Source organism: Solea solea, chromosome 5 (genome assembly GCF_958295425.1).
Source record: "Solea solea chromosome 5, fSolSol10.1, whole genome shotgun sequence".
Lineage (NCBI taxonomy): Eukaryota > Metazoa > Chordata > Actinopteri > Pleuronectiformes > Soleidae > Solea > Solea solea.
Window position 1 is genome coordinate 27,781,227 of NC_081138.1, and position 18,554 is coordinate 27,799,780.

General features: G+C 40.1%; 2 protein-coding genes across 4 annotated transcripts; one reads left to right on the forward strand and one right to left on the reverse strand.

The window, feature by feature from the left end:
• Positions 1-1,194: 1,194 nt before the first annotated feature.
• LOC131459749 (long-chain fatty acid transport protein 2-like) lies at positions 1,195-10,137 on the forward strand. Its single transcript, XM_058629828.1, has 10 exons — positions 1,195-1,803; positions 3,688-3,897; positions 3,983-4,141; positions 5,645-5,769; positions 5,890-6,084; positions 7,519-7,609; positions 7,708-7,906; positions 8,297-8,394; positions 8,548-8,678; positions 9,603-10,137. The coding sequence occupies exons 1-10, from the start codon at positions 1,320-1,322 to the stop codon at positions 9,774-9,776; spliced, it is 1,866 nt and encodes a 621-aa protein (XP_058485811.1). The 5' UTR covers positions 1,195-1,319; the 3' UTR covers positions 9,777-10,137.
• hdc (histidine decarboxylase) lies at positions 10,099-16,167 on the reverse strand. 3 transcript variants are annotated; one of them, XM_058629827.1, is made up of 13 exons: positions 16,006-16,167; positions 15,698-15,870; positions 15,489-15,602; positions 15,172-15,294; positions 14,659-14,796; positions 14,374-14,517; positions 13,430-13,496; positions 13,186-13,348; positions 12,604-12,694; positions 12,426-12,524; positions 12,188-12,289; positions 10,480-11,008; positions 10,099-10,311 (listed from the first exon to the last, which is right to left on the reverse strand). In XM_058629827.1, the coding sequence occupies exons 1-13, from the start codon at positions 16,031-16,033 to the stop codon at positions 10,250-10,252; spliced, it is 1,833 nt and encodes a 610-aa protein (XP_058485810.1). In that variant the 5' UTR covers positions 16,034-16,167; the 3' UTR covers positions 10,099-10,249. The 3 variants fall into 3 exon arrangements, with proteins under 3 accessions (XP_058485810.1, XP_058485808.1, XP_058485807.1); XM_058629825.1 differs by having other exon boundaries at positions 10,472-11,008; XM_058629824.1 differs by having other exon boundaries at positions 10,099-11,008.
• Positions 16,168-18,554: the final 2,387 nt, after the last annotated feature.

The following is an 18,554-nucleotide window of genomic DNA, read 5'->3' on the forward strand; positions in this document are numbered from 1 at the left end:
CAAATGCATGCAGATCCATGTTCCAGTCAATGTTGATCAGTTCTTATCAGATACCAAACCTGTTCAAATGTCACTCTAGTCAGATATAACTATAAAATAAATGTAGGAGAAATAGATATGTGTTATGTACACTAACGACGGTGAATAATGTTCCACTGTAGATTTAGAGTAAGTTAATATTTGATTTTCTAAATTTTAACAAGCAACAAGTTACTGCTGCCTTGTCTCTACTATCATAGTAGAGACATAGTAGTACTATGTCTCTACTATCATAGTAGAGACATAGTAGTACTATGATAGTAGAGACATAGTAGTACTATGTCTCTACTATCATAGTAGAGACATAGTAGTACTATGTAACCATGCAGTGGTTGTAGGAACTAAGCATAGTTTTGTGAGTTCTCACTGCGTGTTCATTGCTGAGAGGCACAGGCAAAAAATAAAATAACACTTTGTCAAAACGTTGTCGTTTATCAGTGTACACAACTGGGGAAACATTTATTTTTTAACTTATATATTTCGGCAATTAAATAATTGGATAATCGAATACTCGTGTCCCATGCCAAATTGCGACTTAATTCATGTAATATTAGGCTTATTACTTTTCGTGTATTTGTAACAAAGACACGCACTCGCACTGTACTTCTTTGAGCCTAAAATATGCAAAAAGTTATTTTATGGACATTTACTCCCCAAACATGACTGCTGCTCTGTGACAGCAGCAGTGTTGACTAAATGTTTTCAAACCAAACATTTAGTTTATTTTAACGAAAACCTATTTTGAAATAAGAAAAAAAGCTCTGAGCACACTGTGGGAAATAACTGGTTTTCTTCTTGTTTCCTGTAATGTTCTAAGACAACAATTAACAGTCAAGCTGTGAATGAATGCTGGCGTAAACATTAGATAACATCTACTAGATAGATAGATAGATACTTTATTCATCTCACAGAGAAATTCACAGGGTCACTAGGGTCATAAACATTAGGTATGGTGTCTGTTCTTGTTTTCCCTTGATGTTTGTGTATAAGTGGTGAGGAAGGGGAGAGACCATTTTAGACCGTTCTTGGTGACAGTGTCTCTCTTCCATGCAAAAATCCATGCATGCAGTAAAGTATTTACTCAACACTGATGACTCAAGAATTTCTTTCACAACACACACACACAGACACACACAGACACACACACCCCTTCTCTTGTTGCACGGGATAATTAAGTGACTCAAAGTTCATTGGGCGTTCTTCTGTGGACAGACAGATGTTTTGAGTAGAACTCTCACAGAGTGAGCTCTGCAGACTCTCACACCACCATCACCACCACCATGATCACATTTCTCCTGTGTGCCGTTTTTACGCTACTGGCGATTTTGCCCTTAATGCTTTACGCCAGAAACCGCTACTTTCTCGACGATCTGAGCCAAGCGTTCACGATGCTGCGTATCGGCATGTGTCTCGCCAGGTACAAGAAGCAGAAACCGCTGTACACCATCGTGGACCGTTTCCTGGACAAAGTCAAGGAGCATCCGCACAAGACGTTCATCGTGTTCGAGGGGAGCCGCTTCACGTACACTCAGGCCGACAAGGAGAGCAACAGAGTGGCCCGGGCTCTGCAGGCGGCACACGGCGGCTTGGAGGAGGGAGACACCGTGGCCTTGTTCTTTGGGAACGAGCCAGACTTTGTGTGGACCTGGCTCGCGCTCCTTAAACTGGGCTGCACCGTGTCTCTGCTCAACAACAACATCAGAACCAAGTCACTGCTGCACTGTTTCTCCTGCTGTGCGGCCAAAGTGCTGGTGGCTGCTGCAGGTAATTCACACATTACATTACATTACATTACATTACATTACATGTTTTCCTCTCGAGAACAGGCCTAAACAATAACAACTATTATAAATAGTTTCAATTTCAGTGTCTACCATGACAAAGAAAAACATGTTTGCTGCTACTTTCAAATGTTAACACCAGTAAAACTACTTTTCAACTTGACACTTTTTTCTTAGTAGGACACACTACTTTCTTTCAAAATAAATGTTGATAGATTGAGAATAATCCTAATCCTAATCATAATATCAGAGTCAACCATGAGAAAGAAAAACACGTTTGCTGTTACTTTCAATCATTAGAAGCAGAACATTCAGTCAAACTTTCAACTTTTTTTCTACAAACATGTGCTTTCAAAATAAAAGCTGATAGATTGACTAAAACAACAATATTAATAATAAATCACACAGTGTTAATTTAGTATTTATAACAATAACTACCAGAAAAAGAAAAGAAAAATTGCAGTTATTTTCAAACATTAAAAAGGAGAATATTCTAACAATATTCTTAACTATGTTTAAATATTTAAAGTGATTTAATGTATTATCAAGGTTCTGGGTTATAACCATAAAGACACTGATTTGTAGTGCACTCACAGAGTTTTAAACAATTTGTCACCTTACACCTCCTTTTATTACCTCCTTGGTGGCGGTAATAAAAGGAGGTGTAAACAATAGTTTACACACACACACACACACACACACACACAATCTGAAAGCTACTAACCAACTAGTTCGGAACTACAGATACCAGCATACAGGTCAGGGTTACATTTGACCTGTTGGCACATTCTCAGTTCCAAGTGTTCTGTTTGGTTTTGCCTGGTTTAAACATTGTTTTTCTGTAAAGCATTGGGCCGTATGAATGAACATGACTTTGACTTTTGTGCTAGAAGGCGAGGTACTCATGATCAAGTGGGTCACCATTCACTGTGAATGGCTCTATTTATTCAGAGCTCTCAACTTGGCTACGCAAGGTGGTGGGGCTGAATTTACTAGCCCCCCTTTTCAACCAACATTTCCAGGAACTTTTATTACCAGGAATGTATTTACCTGCGGTAAAGAATTCCCGGTAGTCTGTGTGGAATGAATTGATTGACTTCATTTTGAAATGTTGTGCACAATTTGGAGATGCTTTGCTCGTTGAGGATGTCGGTGCATGATGAGTGGGGTGAGAATGCGTAGAGTTCTGGTAGCTGACGTCACACAATCCCGTCACGTGACACGTGCAACCAAAACAGGAACCCACGCTCTGACAGCTAAAACTGCCACTGGCAGTGCACAAAACTTTTCCTGCCACAATGGTGGTGTAAACAAAGTTATGTGATGTCTGGAGCTCTATTGACAGGTGGTGATTCATCGCTAAAGATGATGCATTTATGCTCAGATGAAGTCTGATTGAATATTTCCACATGGGCTTTGGGATACAGGGTCTGATAAGTGACCATATATGTTCGTTTATCTGTGCACCATGCACCAGAAAGGACAATGCTTTCATAGTTTAAAAGCCCAGTGTGCATGACTTAGTGAGAATTTGTCACATTTAATGGTGGGAGTTCACAGTCTGACTTGTCAGGGAACTACGGTGAATGCATGAACACTCAAAGTCCCTCTGCTGTTCTGTGTTGGTTCATGCATTGGGTTTATGTTGGTGTAGTGAGATCCTGCTTCAAAATACAAAACACAATCCCAATCGGGCTGCTGTAGAAGCATCTCAGCTCAAGGTGAAAATAAAATACTCATTCTAAGGCTAAGAGTTGTACTTCCGCCAATAAATCTTCCTTTACTGTCAAACCACGAGAGAGTAAAAAACACTTACTAGTCCCACTCTTGCCGTCACTCACTGCCTTTTTTCCCTTGTCTATCTCAGACTTACGAGCAGCCATAGAGGAGGTGTTGCCCACTTTACAGGAGCAGGGCGTCCGTGTGTTTCTCTTCAGCGAGGACTGCGACGTGAAGGGCATCGAAAGTCTCTCTGATAAAATTCAACAGGCCTCAGACCAGCCTCTGTCCCCTCAGCTGAGGTCCAACATTAACATGAAGAGTCCTGCATTATACATTTACACCTCAGGAACCACAGGTAATCTCACCCTGACTTTCAATCTCCCATTTTATTTATTTTTTGTTCAACTGACAATAAAAACTTGCTTAATGTTGTCTTTTAGGACTTCCCAAGGCAGCGACAATCAACCAAGAGAGACTATGGCAAACGAGTTTCATGCACGCCGTTTCTGGCGTACGCTCAGATGATATTATCTATCTATACCTGCCTCTTTACCACAGCTCTGGCTTGCTAATGGGACTTTGTGGAGCCATAAATGAAGGTAATATACGAGTAAAACAAAACTCTATCCACTTTAAACTATACAAAAGCATAATAACAACTTTAAAATATGCACAAGATTTAAAGTGTTTACTGCAGTACTGATTCAAAACATTGCAGAGTGTGGTTGCTGCACTTATACCCTGGTATTTCACTGTGTTCATGTAAATACACATATATAATTGTGTCCTAGAACCTAAATGTTTACATGTCAGCAACAGGGGGTTTCACAGTGGGATGTGGCTAACACTGTTGCCTCGTCTGTTAGCATGTTCCTCACACAGTCCAAAACATGCAGAGGTGAATTGGACAGATTTGTTTCCTTGCCCCAGCACACCTGATTCAAATAAATGGCTCATTATCAGGAAGGAACAAGGAAACCTCAAAAACATGCAGGGAAGGGGGTCCCGAGGACCAGGCTTGAGAAACCCTGCGGGAAGACATTGAGTCTGACACCCTGAATTTTCTTCGAACCGGACATGTCTGAGGGAGCCGTAGCATTGTTCTCTTCTTCTTTGGTAGGAATGCGTCCTATGCCCTGCGCCCAGACTTGTACCGCCACCTGATGGTGAAGTGGGCTACTACAGGACCCAGACGCGCGAGTATACCAGGGTTGTAGTAGTATATACCACAGGCTTTAGCTAACCATGGCTGGGGCGCAGTTGCTTCTCCCTTCCACGAGAAAATGAGCCATACATACACATGTTCACTGCAGACTCTTGTTTTTCTTCTCCTCTGGTTGAGACATTTTTGAGAAGAATAGTGAGGCTTTTTAGGTTTGGTAATGCTCTGCATATCGAACCGACGGCTGCAGCTCCCTGGCAACTCGTGTGTTAAAGTGCTACAAGCTTCATTATTGGGTGGTTGGCTGTGGTTGGCACGCCAGACCAAAAACCAGACCAAAACATAGCAAATGCGACATTTAAATTGCCCCTAAACAAAGGGATCAGTAGCTGGATGTTTAAGAAAGTCACAGGCACACGTCTCTTGCTTTAACTTGTGTATGTTGAGTGAGGAGGAAGAGCGCCACCTACAATCAAAATCATCATTTCTTTCACCTGTGGTGACACATTCTGGTCATTGTACTCAATATAATGTATTTCCCTACATATAGCCCCTTTAAATGTTGATTTTTCAAGCTGCATTTTGATGTTGATGATGACAGTGAGTTTATTTAAAGTTCACTGGACAGGTCGATGAACTGAACAGAAAGTTTGGCTCTCATTTTTTTACTACCTTGTGTCTCAAAGTCCTGATGTTCATAGCTTCATAATAACACTTCCTTAAACCAGAGTTTCTCAATCCTGGTCCTGAAGTTTCCCCGCTCCAACACACCTGAGTCGAATAAATGGGTCGTTCACTAACCAGCTGATAATTGGATTCAGGTGTGTTGGAGCAGGGAAACTTCTTGAACGTGCAGCACTGTGAATCGTCAGGCTCAGGATTTGAGAAACCCTTTGCTTTAAGTTTAACAGTTTAACGTTGTGTGCCTCTTGTTTTCCAGGCATCACTATTATTTTAAGACGTAAATTCTCTGCCTCTAACTTCTGGAATGACTGTAGAAAACACAACGTGACAGTCATTCAGTACATAGGAGAAATTATGCGCTACCTCTGTAACTCACCACAGGTAAACCTTATCACATAATATCATATTTTTGTTACCATTGTGCAACTAACAATATATTTTATATTAACTCAAATTGTAAAACTCCTTGATTGAACTCTCTTTTATTTTCCTCCCATCAAGCGAGACAATGACAGGGATCATAAAGTCCGACTGGCTATCGGGAACGGGGTCAGAGCCGACACCTGGGCTGAATTCCTGCATCGATTCGGGGACATTAAAATCTGTGAATGCTACGGAGCGACCGAGGGGAACATCGGTTTTGTCAACTACACTGGGAAAATTGGAGCCGTTGGGAAAGAGAATTTTCTACAAAAAGTAAGACAGGAACATTGTTATTGTTCTCCCTGTGTGTGTGTGTGGGGGGGGGGGGGGGGTTTCTCCGGGTTCTCTCGCATCAACAACACATAAAACTATTCCCTTGATGTTCCAGGTTGTGAATGACGATCTATTGACCTTTTTAACACCAAACCTAGCACAGCCTCTAACGGACACGTCTCACCAAGCCAAAATGCTGGATATTTTCCAGTACATATAGTATATCGACCTGTCCCTCTGTCTATCATAGGCGTCAAAGGTATTTGAGTATTTACTCAAAGGTGAACTACTTCAACTGTTCACAAGTTACACTGTAACTAGTAATCCTGCATTAATCATTTAAACTAACCCTAAACTTAAGTTAACTCAATAATGGCTCCTACAGCATGATTCAGCATGATAAGACCTTAGTCATAATCACAGTGTAAAGATAACGTTTGTTACAGAGCCTTTAAAGTCATAGAAAGTGATTGTTGTTGGGCTTTCTTTTATCTTTTATCTCTTGCATAAGATATTTTATGGAAACAAGTTGAACATGTCTGCATAATAAAGTTATTCTATCCTGTAGCTTGTCGGCTACAGGGCAAAGTTAAACAGTTTATTCCTTAAGTGAGCTTGATACATGGCAGAGTTTATCGCTTTATTTCTCAATTGTTGCAATGCAATTGTGTCTGCTGTGGAGAGAGCATCTGCTGCCAGGTTCCTGTTTTTGTTTTTAAACCCATGGTGCAGATGAATACACTGGCTATTTATGTCTTTATTTACTTTTCACACATAAATACAAGAAAAAAAATTCAATAAAATTGAGTAAGAGTAGCCCTGTGGGGGCTTATATGAAAAGCACACAGTATACAAGTTAAAAAACAGACATTCAAAAATCATTCAGACATGAAGTGAAAGAAAATAATGATATTAATTCACATATTAGGGGATTAATTAGGGGATTATGCAATAAACGTTATAATTGCATTCCTGTAAACACATTAAAATGTCAATAACAGAGCATTTCTTCACGGTATTTAATCAAATACTGACTTATAGATGTGTTACATAATGTAGCATGAACATTAATGGATTAATGTGAATTACAACACTATAGTGTGTCACTTTAACTCCTGAATCAACAGGTGAAGTGCAGGACTTGATTAAGGACGGTTGCTGGGGAAAATCACGTATTCCCGGTTGAGTCCGGGAGTCTTGAAACGTCACTCTGTATGAATGAATACAGGAGCTATAATATCTGTGGTCGGAAGCCAAGTTATGCTGCAAAGGAGATATTTGAGAATATATGTAAACATTGTGTCTGTTTGTGAGGAAAAGCGATATTAGAGATATAAAAGATAAAAAAAAAACATAACATTTTCCAGGATTTTGGGCTCTCAGAAGCATCTTGAATTATTAATGTATTCAATTTTCCTGCTACCTGTTTCACAGATGACCTTTTCGTATGCCCTCTTAATGTATGATACGGAGAAAGAGGAGCCAGTCAGAGACTCCAGAGGATTTTGTATTAAAGTCCCCAGCGGTGAGCGCCCATCTTCATCTCTTCCAAATAAAATCTGTCAGTGTCCTGACCTCGGACACTCACTCACTCACTCACTCACTGTTGTGTTTCCCCCGCAGGAGAGACGGGGTTACTCGTGGTCAAGATCGGAGAAAGAACACCTTTCACAGGTTATGCCAAGAACAAGCAGCAGACAGAGAAGAAGAAGCTGAGAGACGTGTTTGTGAAAGGAGATCTCTACTTCAACAGCGGCGACCTCCTCAGGATCGACAACCAAGGATTTCTCTTCTTTCAAGACCGCATCGGAGACACGTTCAGGTGTGTTGATGCAACGCGGCCTGTGCAAAATTGACAAAACAATGACAATAATAGAAGCTTTCTTTCTCCTGCGTGGAATTATTTTTGTTGCACTCATTTTGATTGTTTTACCCGGAACACCTGACTGTTTCCATAAGTCTCTTTGATTACATAACTGAATAAGATCCTCCCACATATCCATCATTTCCCCTGTGACTCATTTTCTTTGTAAATAAACAACACAAACGTCTTTACTGAAAACATTTGATCAGAAAAGAGCAAGTAATTATAGAAACTGCACAAACCCTAATTAAAACAGTACAGTATATTTGTAAGAACTCAATGAAGTATGTCATATGTTTGATAACATAACCTACTTGTGTTATATGCTGGTTTGTGTTGTTGTCTCAGGTGGAAAGGAGAAAACGTGGCGACCACAGAGGTGACTGATCTTTTGCTCATGATGGACTGTATTGAGGAGGCCAATGTCTATGGTGTGAAAGTGCCAGGTAAGTAACTACTGTAAGGGATATTTTCATCATTAAATAACAGTCAAATCGCTGTGAAAACAACTCAGAAATGTCACTTTAATGCTATATTTTACCACAGTATTGCGACACACAGCTGTTTAAACTCATTTTTCTGTGACCCCGGCCGATTAGGACACGAGGGGAGAATTGGAATGGCGTCAGTGCTGCTGAAGGAAAACATGGACTTTGACGGCAAAGCCATACATCAACATGTCAAAGACTACCTGCCCAGCTACGCACGACCACGCTTCATTCGCTTACAGGTAAACAAAAAATGCTACCAAATAGAGCTACAAAGATACACTATGTGGACAAAAGTACTTGGCCACACCTGCTTAGTATTGAAATCAGGTGCTCTAAACTCCTTATCTCCAACAAAGAACAATCTTAACACTTAAGTATACCAAGACATTTTGGACAAAAGGCTTTCAGCAGTTTGTTCTTTTCTATTAACAACATGAGTGTGCCCCAGTGCACAAAGCAAGGACTATTGGCCCTTTTCCACTATGGTCTTGCCCCGCCTCAGCATGGCATGACGCAACACAAAAAAAGAACCTACTCAACACGGGCAGAACACACAACACACACACACACACACAAACGAGTGACTAGTGACTTGTAAAGCAGTTGTTTTCAGTGTCACTGAATCACTAGAATCAGTTCATTTAAAATATTTGGTCAGTACTTCCTCCTGAAATACAGCGGCAGGGTTTGTGATGCCGCTTGCGATCAGCAGTGCTGTCGCTAAATACACCAGACCCCTCTGTTAAATATTGAGATTTTAGACATTCCCCTGGTAATCGTTGGAGATTAAGCCACATTTTTAGGATTGTTAAGGATTTTTAACTCATCTACAGTTCGGCACTATTCGGCTTGATTTTTGTGTCCGAGGTCTCTTCCTGTGACGGCACTCTGGGCCAACCAGTCTCAATAGAAAAGTGCCTGGTACCAGGTACTATGCTAGTGGCCCATCGAGCACCTTTGGGGATGAACTGACACAAATACACATGAGGAAACTCTTCCAAGAAGGGTGGAAGATGTTACGGCTGCAAAATGGATCAACTGTATATGTATTTGAATACGTCATTACAGTGCCTGTTGGCGTCCTATTATACTTTTGTCCATATATAATGTATGGCATAAACATTCAGCAATGTGTCATTTATTGCGCTTTAATTTTCTGGCAGCACGATCTGGAAGTGACTGGGACTTTTAAGCAGATGAAGGTGAAGCTGACAGAGGAAGGCTTCAACCCCAGCGCCATTAAAGACCCGTTGTTCTTTTTGGAGGACAAAGAAGGCTACGTGCCCATGACTCAGGAGCTTTATAACGCCATCGCAGACGGAATCTTGAGACTGTAACGGCCGAGGAATCGCACTAAAAGCAGGATCAGCTGGATCTGCACCAGAATTGTGAGGTTACTGAATCTATACGGCAACAAATGTGATGGTCATCTTGACACATTAACATCACCCAAGGTACAGTGTGGAATAAAGCCAGAGGGTGGCAGCATGTTCACGATGAACATGATGGCAGCACATACCTCAAACATGTCCATTGTCCTTGCCTGTTGCATAGGATACGTCATTATTCAGGAAAACTATGTATCGTGATGCGAGGTTTTTCCAGACAATCTAAGTTTCATTTCTTAAATAATACACAAAAAACAATACTCCATGTCGATGTTGTTTGAAAGAAATTTTAATAAAGACTTGAAAAACATGATTCTATATGAGTCATCTTATTAACTGATATAGATTTATAGCAATCTTCCACTGGCCAAGATGTGACTATGGCTGCTTTAGCACCAACAAAGGCAACGCTGCTTTCAGGTTCACTGCAGGAGCTTGGGTGTCGAGGCACTTTCCAGCGGAGTGGAAGAGGGAGCTCTGGTGTCTGTAGGAGGAGAAGATATGCAGTTAATTCTTTTACAGCTCGAGTGTTTCTGAGCTGCCTGTGAAACGTTCAGGGGGCAGCACAGCTGGGGCCAGCCACACTGTGCCCACTGGTTGCAGAAACTGGGCACGCTGTAAAACTTTGTTAGCTTCTTCAGGACCTGTTTACCCAGAAGATCTGAAGGCATTTCTGTGATATTTAATTCAGCGCTGGATTCGGTCGGTGATGGTGCAGGGAGAGCAGCCGCAGCATTGAGATTAGGCCTCCTGTCAAAGTCATAGCCGGAGCCCGGCCCAGTGTAAGTGTAAGGCAGGGGTTCACAGCTGCAGCTAAGAGAGCGCATGGTTTTCCTGGGTCGATTCCAAGCCTTGTCGATCCACAGCTCCACCAGAGCTTTGTCCAGCCTGGACGCGGTGTCCTCCTTCTCGTCTGACCCAGAGTCCAAGCCTTCGTCTTGGTGTGCTTCTGCTCCTCTCACCTCCTCCTCCTCCTCGCCTGAGTTTAGGTGCTCGGTCAGAAGAGCGGAGGCCGTTTTGGAGATGGCGTCCCAGTCCCTGAGGACGTCGTCTGCGGTCGTGAACTGTGACGTCACCGTGAATCGGATGACGCGCTTGGTGTGAATGTCCGCAGGGATGAGGTACATGGTGCCCGACCTGGTCAGTCTCCTCAACAGCTCCTGGGTCAAAGCATTCCCTCCCTAGGGTATGAACATGGTGTACAAGGTTCATTAAAGGCCCAGAAGAAAGAAACATCTTACACCTACAATAGTTTCTCGAGCTCTAGTTGTTTAGTTTTGGATTAATACTGGGTTATTTAACCCTTTAAACACATTTCGTTTTTGGACATTGAGCGAAAGACTCAAACAAATGTTATCTTAAATATGTTTTACACTGTTCAAATTTCACATTTCTAACACGGAAAATCAGCTACAGTGTTTTTTCTAAAAACTCTTTGTTTATCTGCCAGATATTGAAAGTTATTCTGGAAAACTGGGCGAGAAGCACATTTTCTGGCCCTTTTATGGTTAAAATAAGCAAAAAAAAAAGAGTCCTCAATCAAAATCTCAAGTACAACATAACTGAGGTAAGCAGTTCTCAGATGATTGAAATACTACAAAAAGAGAAGGCTCTTTTAAGTAAAAAGGGTCTTTAAAGACCATACAGTATAAACTGTACGCCAACTTGCACAACAGAGTGTTCCACAGCCGAAGAAGTACATTGCACAAAGGTCAGTATGATAGTGATTAAAGGATTAAGTCTTAGATAAATACAGTTTTTAAAAGTAATTACAACATTTTACGATGATTTTGCAGTATTTGGCGTTAAATACTAGTAAAATACTGCATGTTACTGTCACTTTACAGTTTTGGCAGTATTTACCTGTATAAACACTGTCAATTGTTGTAACTTTTTTTTGTAAGCAATAGAATATTTGAATATTGAATTGAATTGAATATTAATTGAATATTATTTTATTTTACATGGTATCTTTATCAGGCAAAGTGTTTTCAAACGTCTTCAGTCACAAACAAAACCCCACGTTTGCTGCCTTAAACTAACAATAATGTGGATGTTGTCTTTAATCAGCAGCTTGTTACGAAGTCAAAATGTGTGTGAGACACTCATACTGTTAATATTTATTGTGCACCATTTCAATTTTAAGAATTTCTGCTTCTTCTTTGAGCCTAACATATGCAAGTAGTTATTTTTTATGGACATTTACTCCCCAGACAAAATACTGAACTTAAATACTTTAAGATCAGATTTGTTAATCTCCCGGGCCAGATACTGATGCTGGCGGGCTGGTTTTGGCCCACAGGCCACCAATTGCTGACCACAGCTTTACTGCTTAGATTGTTCTAAAGTGTGCCACATACTCTCAGACAGAAGACCACGAGTCCAAGATGTCTCTCGGCAGGAACCTCAAAATTTGGGTTACTCCTAATGTGAGACTCCAAGAGCTTTGCCATTTCAATCCCCTGAAGAAAAACAGACAGAACACATTGAAACCCAGCGGGTGTTTCCATTTGGCAGTGATTCAAATACCCACATATAAATACAGAACTTGTAGTTTCAGGTTAATCGTTTGCTTGAGGAGAAAAGAATAATCCCTACGTGTCTGATGTGAGCCTGGAGGTTCTTCAGTCCAAAGGAGCGCATGACAAACCAGAGTTTGAGCGAACGGAAGCGACGGCTGAGGGGGATTTGCCAGTGCTGAACAACACCAAACATAAAGTATGTTAATGTTATCGCCTAAAACTGTGTGCTGTAATGAATTAATTTGATATCATACCATAAAGTCGGTGGCTGCCTGTGAGTTTTCATGCCTGAGGTAAACAGGATCGACACTGAAGGTTTGCTGTAGCTTGTATTTATCCTTTACCCTGAGAAAACAAAAAGACATCACATCAGCAACAAAGAGTTTGTTATTTTTTTATATTTTTTATTTTTTTTAATGTAACTTCACATTTATGACATATTGTTGTGATTTTGCAACATTTTCTCATATAAATACAGTTTTTAACTGTAATTACACAAATATGCAACATATTGCTGTGATTTAGCAGCATTTAGGGTTAACTACTATAAAAAAAATAATATTGTATTTTATTGTAACCTCACAGTTACCACATCATACAGTATAATACTGTGATTTAGGAGTATTTAGGGTTAAATACTAGTAAAATATAATATTTTACTGTTTCTTCACAGTTGCTGTCATACATTCTATATTATGCTACTGTGATTTAGCAGTTTTCACATAGTGTCAATACTCATTACTAGATTACACCTTTACTTTTCTGTAAATGCAAAAATACAGTGGGGGAATGGTCATCAACACTTCTGTATGCAGCATTTGCATTTCATACATTACCAGAAAGCTGTGCAGTCAAAATGGACCATCATCCACTTGGACGGGTTAAAGACAAAAGAGTGAGCGTAGTTGATGCCGTCCAGTGACCAGCGCAGCTCAGGACAGAAGTAGGCTGAGCCGGCGTAAGCGGCGTCAACGTGAAGCCACAGTCCTTCTTCACTACCTGTGAAAACCAACAGGTTCAGTATAAGAGAAACAACACAATGTCTGATTCAAATGAAATGAAACTTAAATGAAGACGTACACACTGGTCCCAGTTCTGATAGCTTGTCAAAGGCACACACGCCTGTAGTTCCCAGAGTTGCACACAGCTGAACAGGAGACAAACGTGATCACATGAAAAGCTTCTGTTGTATTCTGTCAACCAAGGTTTTCTTATTGTTGGAGTTCTGTCTTGAAGATAATTAAAGAAAGTGTTGTGGGATACTGCAAAGGTTTACTGTTAGAGATTCATGTCACTGACTTTTAATTACACAAATTGAATTCAAAGGTATTTAAAACAGAGGTACACAAATATGCAAATACTGCATGTATATATATGTATATATATAATAACACAGTCACAAAGTATATAACTGTGATTTATCAGCGCTTGCCTGGATAAATAATTAGTCACACTGTCACACAGACAGAATCAGTACATGCCATGGTTAATCAGTATTTTCTTTAAAAAAGAATACAGGTTAGTATAACTTCCTAGTATTGTCATACAGTATATTACTGTGATTTATTAGTATTTTCCCTCATAAATACGGTATTATTATTTTATAGTTTCTCAGTAGTTATGTCACACAGACAGTATCAGTATATTACTTTGATTAATCAGTAATTTCTCGCACTAACTATCTAACGTCTTTGTATTGTCATACTATATATGTATATATATATATATATATATACATATATACAGTATTTCCTTCGTAAATAGTGCACTTATATGTAACTATATGTGATTTTCAGTGTTAATTCTGCATTTGACCGTAATTTGTCAGTGATGTCATAGTTATAACATTATTTAACTGTGCAAATCACTTTTTAAACACACTCACACTCTATGGAAGTTGCACATATGCCAATTTCACACAAAAAAAGAAGGTAAATAATGATGTCATTCATTGTGAAATGTACAGCTTGAGTGTGTGTGTGAAATCCTGGAAATAATTTTCAGTGTTCAGCGTTAGTACGCACCATGAATGGCACCAGTCCCATCCTCCTGTCGTCCTGTACGGCTTGTTTTAAAGTGTCTCCTCTCAGGGACAGCTGATCATCAGTGGGCAGGAACCTGATCTTCACCAGCGAGATCAGTCCCGCCTTCTCAACTGAAGAGTGAGCCTGTAATAAATCAGCCAATTTCCATTAAACTACTACTGGATCAGTTTGGTCACACATATATAAATATATATATATATATATATATATATATATTTATGTGTGTATATATTTTTTTTTTAAAGGAGAAGTCGTATCACTGACCTGATCTGAGGCGTAGGCCACCAGCCTCGCATTGAGGATAGAGTCATCCACGTCCTGGTCGAGCTCGGCCCGCAGCTGAGAGATTTTGTCTTTCCTGGCCGCCAGCAGAGCAACAAGCGTACTCTCACTGACTGTGCTCTAACAGGAGAGACGACAAGCACAATTAAGACGATTAACTCACAAAAACGCTTGTGACAAAGCAACATCTAAAAGGTACGGTAACATTCATGTTACTGCTGAATATTCCTCACCTCATCCTGTCCTTCCAGGTGTGTTGGAGAGTCTATGTAGCCTTCAGTTAACATCAAAACTTTAATTTTGGGCTATATATATATATATATGTATATGTGTATATATATATATATATTTTTTTTTTTAATCTGCCAGTTATTGGTATGCATGCACAAGAGGGATATCAGCGTATTTACGTATTGCTTGATTTTGCACTGTAGTGAGATTAGTGTCATGAGAGGGATGTTACTTTAAAGGTTTTGTGTTTTTGGCGTCACAAACCTGCAGTATGCCTCCACCTCTGCTGTCCGGATGGTGATGCAGGAAAAAGCGGGGAAGCCCGAGCGCTTTACACAACCAGTCCATCACATGCATTTCCAACTCTGTGCACGCTGGACTGGAAGCCTGTGCAAAAACAACATTTAATTTAATGAACTGCTTTATTGTTGTGCAGTTTTGGTGGATGGTATAAGGCAGTGGTACCACCTGAGAAGATATTGCACTGAAGTAACACTATCAAAGCACGTCTCTCAGCGGCTCTTCCCTGTCTTAAATAAATGATGATTTTGATGATGATGATGATGATGATGTCTCCTTACCCAGGTGAATCCGACACAGTTGATGGCATCAGCCAGCATGTCACCAAGCATGGAGGGCCATGAGGTCAGACTGGGGTAGTAAGCGTGCATATGTGGACTCTGCCAGTGAACCACCTGGGGGGATAAGATGAGAACATACTTGCTTTTTCCCTGCCTTAGTTTTTTTATTTTTTATTATCTCAAATAGCTGATAATGAAGGTGAACTTACTCCTGGCATAATGACTTTCTCAATGTCATTGAAGATACTCTCCCAGTCCTCGGGCTCTGCAGGCGCAGTGTCGGGGAGAAGCTCCTTCATGTAGCCCGGTTTCACATCCGGAATCACTCTCCTCTCTCTGATGGAGGTCAGGTACTGCGTGATGTAGTCCACCAGTTCCTTACCTGAGCAGAAAATTCCCAAAACAACATATTTTCCCACTTATTGTTGACGTATAATAATTTGCTGTGAAATTCAACATGAACACAAACAAATTGTGCCAATATGGTAAAAAGAAAAAAGAGAAAAATCATAATTACCTCTGCGATTGTATTCCTCGGCCTGCATGATTTTTGATTTTTTTGAAAGATGAGAGCTCGTTGAGGGAGTTTGTGGCTGCAGTAATGCTTTGTGTACTCAGTAGCAGAGATCACAGGCCTTTATAGACCCTATTGTGAACAACACGCCCAGAACTGGTGACGCATTTTAGCCACCGAAGAAGTGCCTGTGGCATGTTCGTCACAGCACCTGCGTATTATCCCTCCATTTTTACAAAATATCTATACAGTGGTAATGACTCTTTGAAATTATTACGTGAGTGAAATTATAGTATTTTTGGTTGAGTTACATGTTTTGTTATTAAGTAAGTCAGTAAATAAAAGGATTTTTTCTTTTTTTGGCTGTTTTTTTTTTTTTTTTTCATTTGTCGTTTTGTTGTTGTACGTGGTCAAGCCTCTGCAGTTTTTTTGCCAGATTTCTTTTTTTTTTTTGCCCGACTTTTTTTTTTTCTTGTGCCAGATTTATTTTTATTTTTTTTTCTTGTGCCGGATATTTATTTTTTTTGCCGGATTTTTTTGTTTTTGTTTTTTTGCCTGACTTTTTTTTTTTTGGCTGTTTTGGTTTTTGGCTGGCCCTAATACTCGTAGAATAAGGTAAAAGAATTAAGAATGTTTAATCCTGCTTCTATTGTCATAGCAACTTACAGTAGATGATGTACTTTTGTACTTTTCTACTATTTGCTCTTGTTTCCCTAAGGGGTCAATAACGTTTCGACTTAGTTTTGAATTGTGTTGTTTTCTCACACGATTTACTGCTGAGTTATTTCTGTAAAACAGTTTAATACCCACCCTAGAATCTCATCTCTGAAATATCAAAAGTTTCCCCCAGACTGGAAGGAACCGCTTTGTGTGTGTTGTGTCTTTGATAACTTGTAATTGAATCAATCACTTATGATTGAATTTAGTGGTTCCCTCTTTGGTCACTCCAAAGTGTCTCCAAAAAAACTTCCTGTTTGCAGCCCACAAAACGTTGTGTGTCACATGGTCAGAGGTGATTAGGTTTCAGTGGTTCATTGCCATATACCTCCGATGATTAAAAGGCCTTTAGATGAATTGTGTCTTGGAGTTAAGTCTTGGTGTCCTGGTGTTAAGTCTTTAGTTATATGGTAAGATTCTTTAGGCAACATTTATACCGTCAACCTCTGCGTTGAATTGAAAATATTGAGTATCGTGTTCTTTAACTATTAAGTTATGTTCCAAAACCTCAACCTGGGTGTCAGGGCTTGTTCCTCCATGTCAAGAAGGTCACTAAATAGCTTAAGCCCATATCTGCCAATCTCAGCTGAAGTAGGGCGACAGGTGGGGTACACCCTGGACAGGTGTCCCGTTAACCTCTGCATGTTTTTGGACTGTGGGAGAAAACTGGAGAACCCGGAGAGAACCCACGCCACCCACAAGGTGGAAATTGTAGTGACAGATTGTGGGGAGCACACTGAGGCTATTTTCTTTTCTTCTTATTTTGGATGATAAATGGTGATGATGCGTTTGCTCTCTGCTAGTGAAGCATGACTCAGTGTTGCTCTTATCTCTCCTGATCCTGCCTGGACATGTGACAGAAGGTGACGCTTTTGGGCAAACTGGCTCACGTGAGTGGGACTGATCATATTATGAGCAAATAGAAAGTCTTGAGGACAGGAACAAACACCACAAAGGTAATATGTACATTTATATCACAGCCTTTTAAAGTAGGACAAAAGCTCAAGCAGCACCTGGTCTGTTCACACCAGGCCCTTCACTGTTCATTGTGTTTGACATGTGTTCACATCTGGTTCCCTGGGGGAAGCCAATGAATGCACTGAGAAAGTCTTACCATAATTCAAACACTTAAAAGCAAACATCAATGGTATACCATGGAGACAGTGATGAGAGGCAAGCAATTCATTCTATTGACTCAGCGAGATGAATGATGAAGGCACAACAGGATGTTTATCTAAGGCTTTTGAAACTCATATCTTCATCAATATTGAAGCTGTAAATGTAGATGTTATTTTACAGGAAGCTAAATGGCAGACAAGGTATTTACATTATTTATCAACACAACACACACAGGTGATTTGTCAAACTTTCAAATCGCGTTTATTTAATCATTCTTCCTGGTGCATTTTGTGCAGCGAAAAACCCAATTTCATACATTTATTCACCACATGCACTCAGTGACACCTGTTTAACTGTTTGTTAATACAAATATCTGATCAGCCAATCACAAGGCAGCAACTTTAGGTATGTCGACGTGGTCAAGAGGACCATGCTGAAAGTTCAAAGCGGGCAACAGAATGAGGAGGAAATGTGATTTAAGTGACTTTATTGGTGGAACGTTGAACGTCAAACTTTACTTATATAGCACCTTTCGTACAAAACTGTTTGATGGGTAGTCACGTGTAAAATGAAATACAATAAAAGTCAGGCAGTGAGGCCACAGAGTTCAGCAAATGTAGACCAAAACCTTAAAGCTTCATGTAAATTAAACAATAATGTTTGTTTCTGAAAGTGTACTTCCTGTTGCCAGTAGGTGGTGCAATAACAGGCTTTGC

Coding starts and splice junctions, on each gene's coding strand:
- LOC131459749 (XM_058629828.1), top strand. CDS start 1,320: ATGATCACATTTCTCCTGTGTGCCGTTTTTACGCTACTGGCGATTTTG. Junction 1,804..3,687: donor AGTGCTGGTGGCTGCTGCAG/GTAATTCACACA, acceptor TGTCTATCTCAG/ACTTACGAGCAGCCATAGAG. Junction 3,898..3,982: donor TTACACCTCAGGAACCACAG/GTAATCTCACCC, acceptor GTTGTCTTTTAG/GACTTCCCAAGGCAGCGACA.
- hdc (XM_058629824.1), bottom strand. CDS start 16,033: ATGCAGGCCGAGGAATACAATCGCAGAG. Junction 13,349..13,429: donor ATCAGAACTGGGACCAGTGT/GTACGTCTTCAT, acceptor TGGTTTTCACAG/GTAGTGAAGAAGGACTGTGG. Junction 12,525..12,603: donor AGGCAGCCACCGACTTTATG/GTATGATATCAA, acceptor GGTGTTGTTCAG/CACTGGCAAATCCCCCTCAG.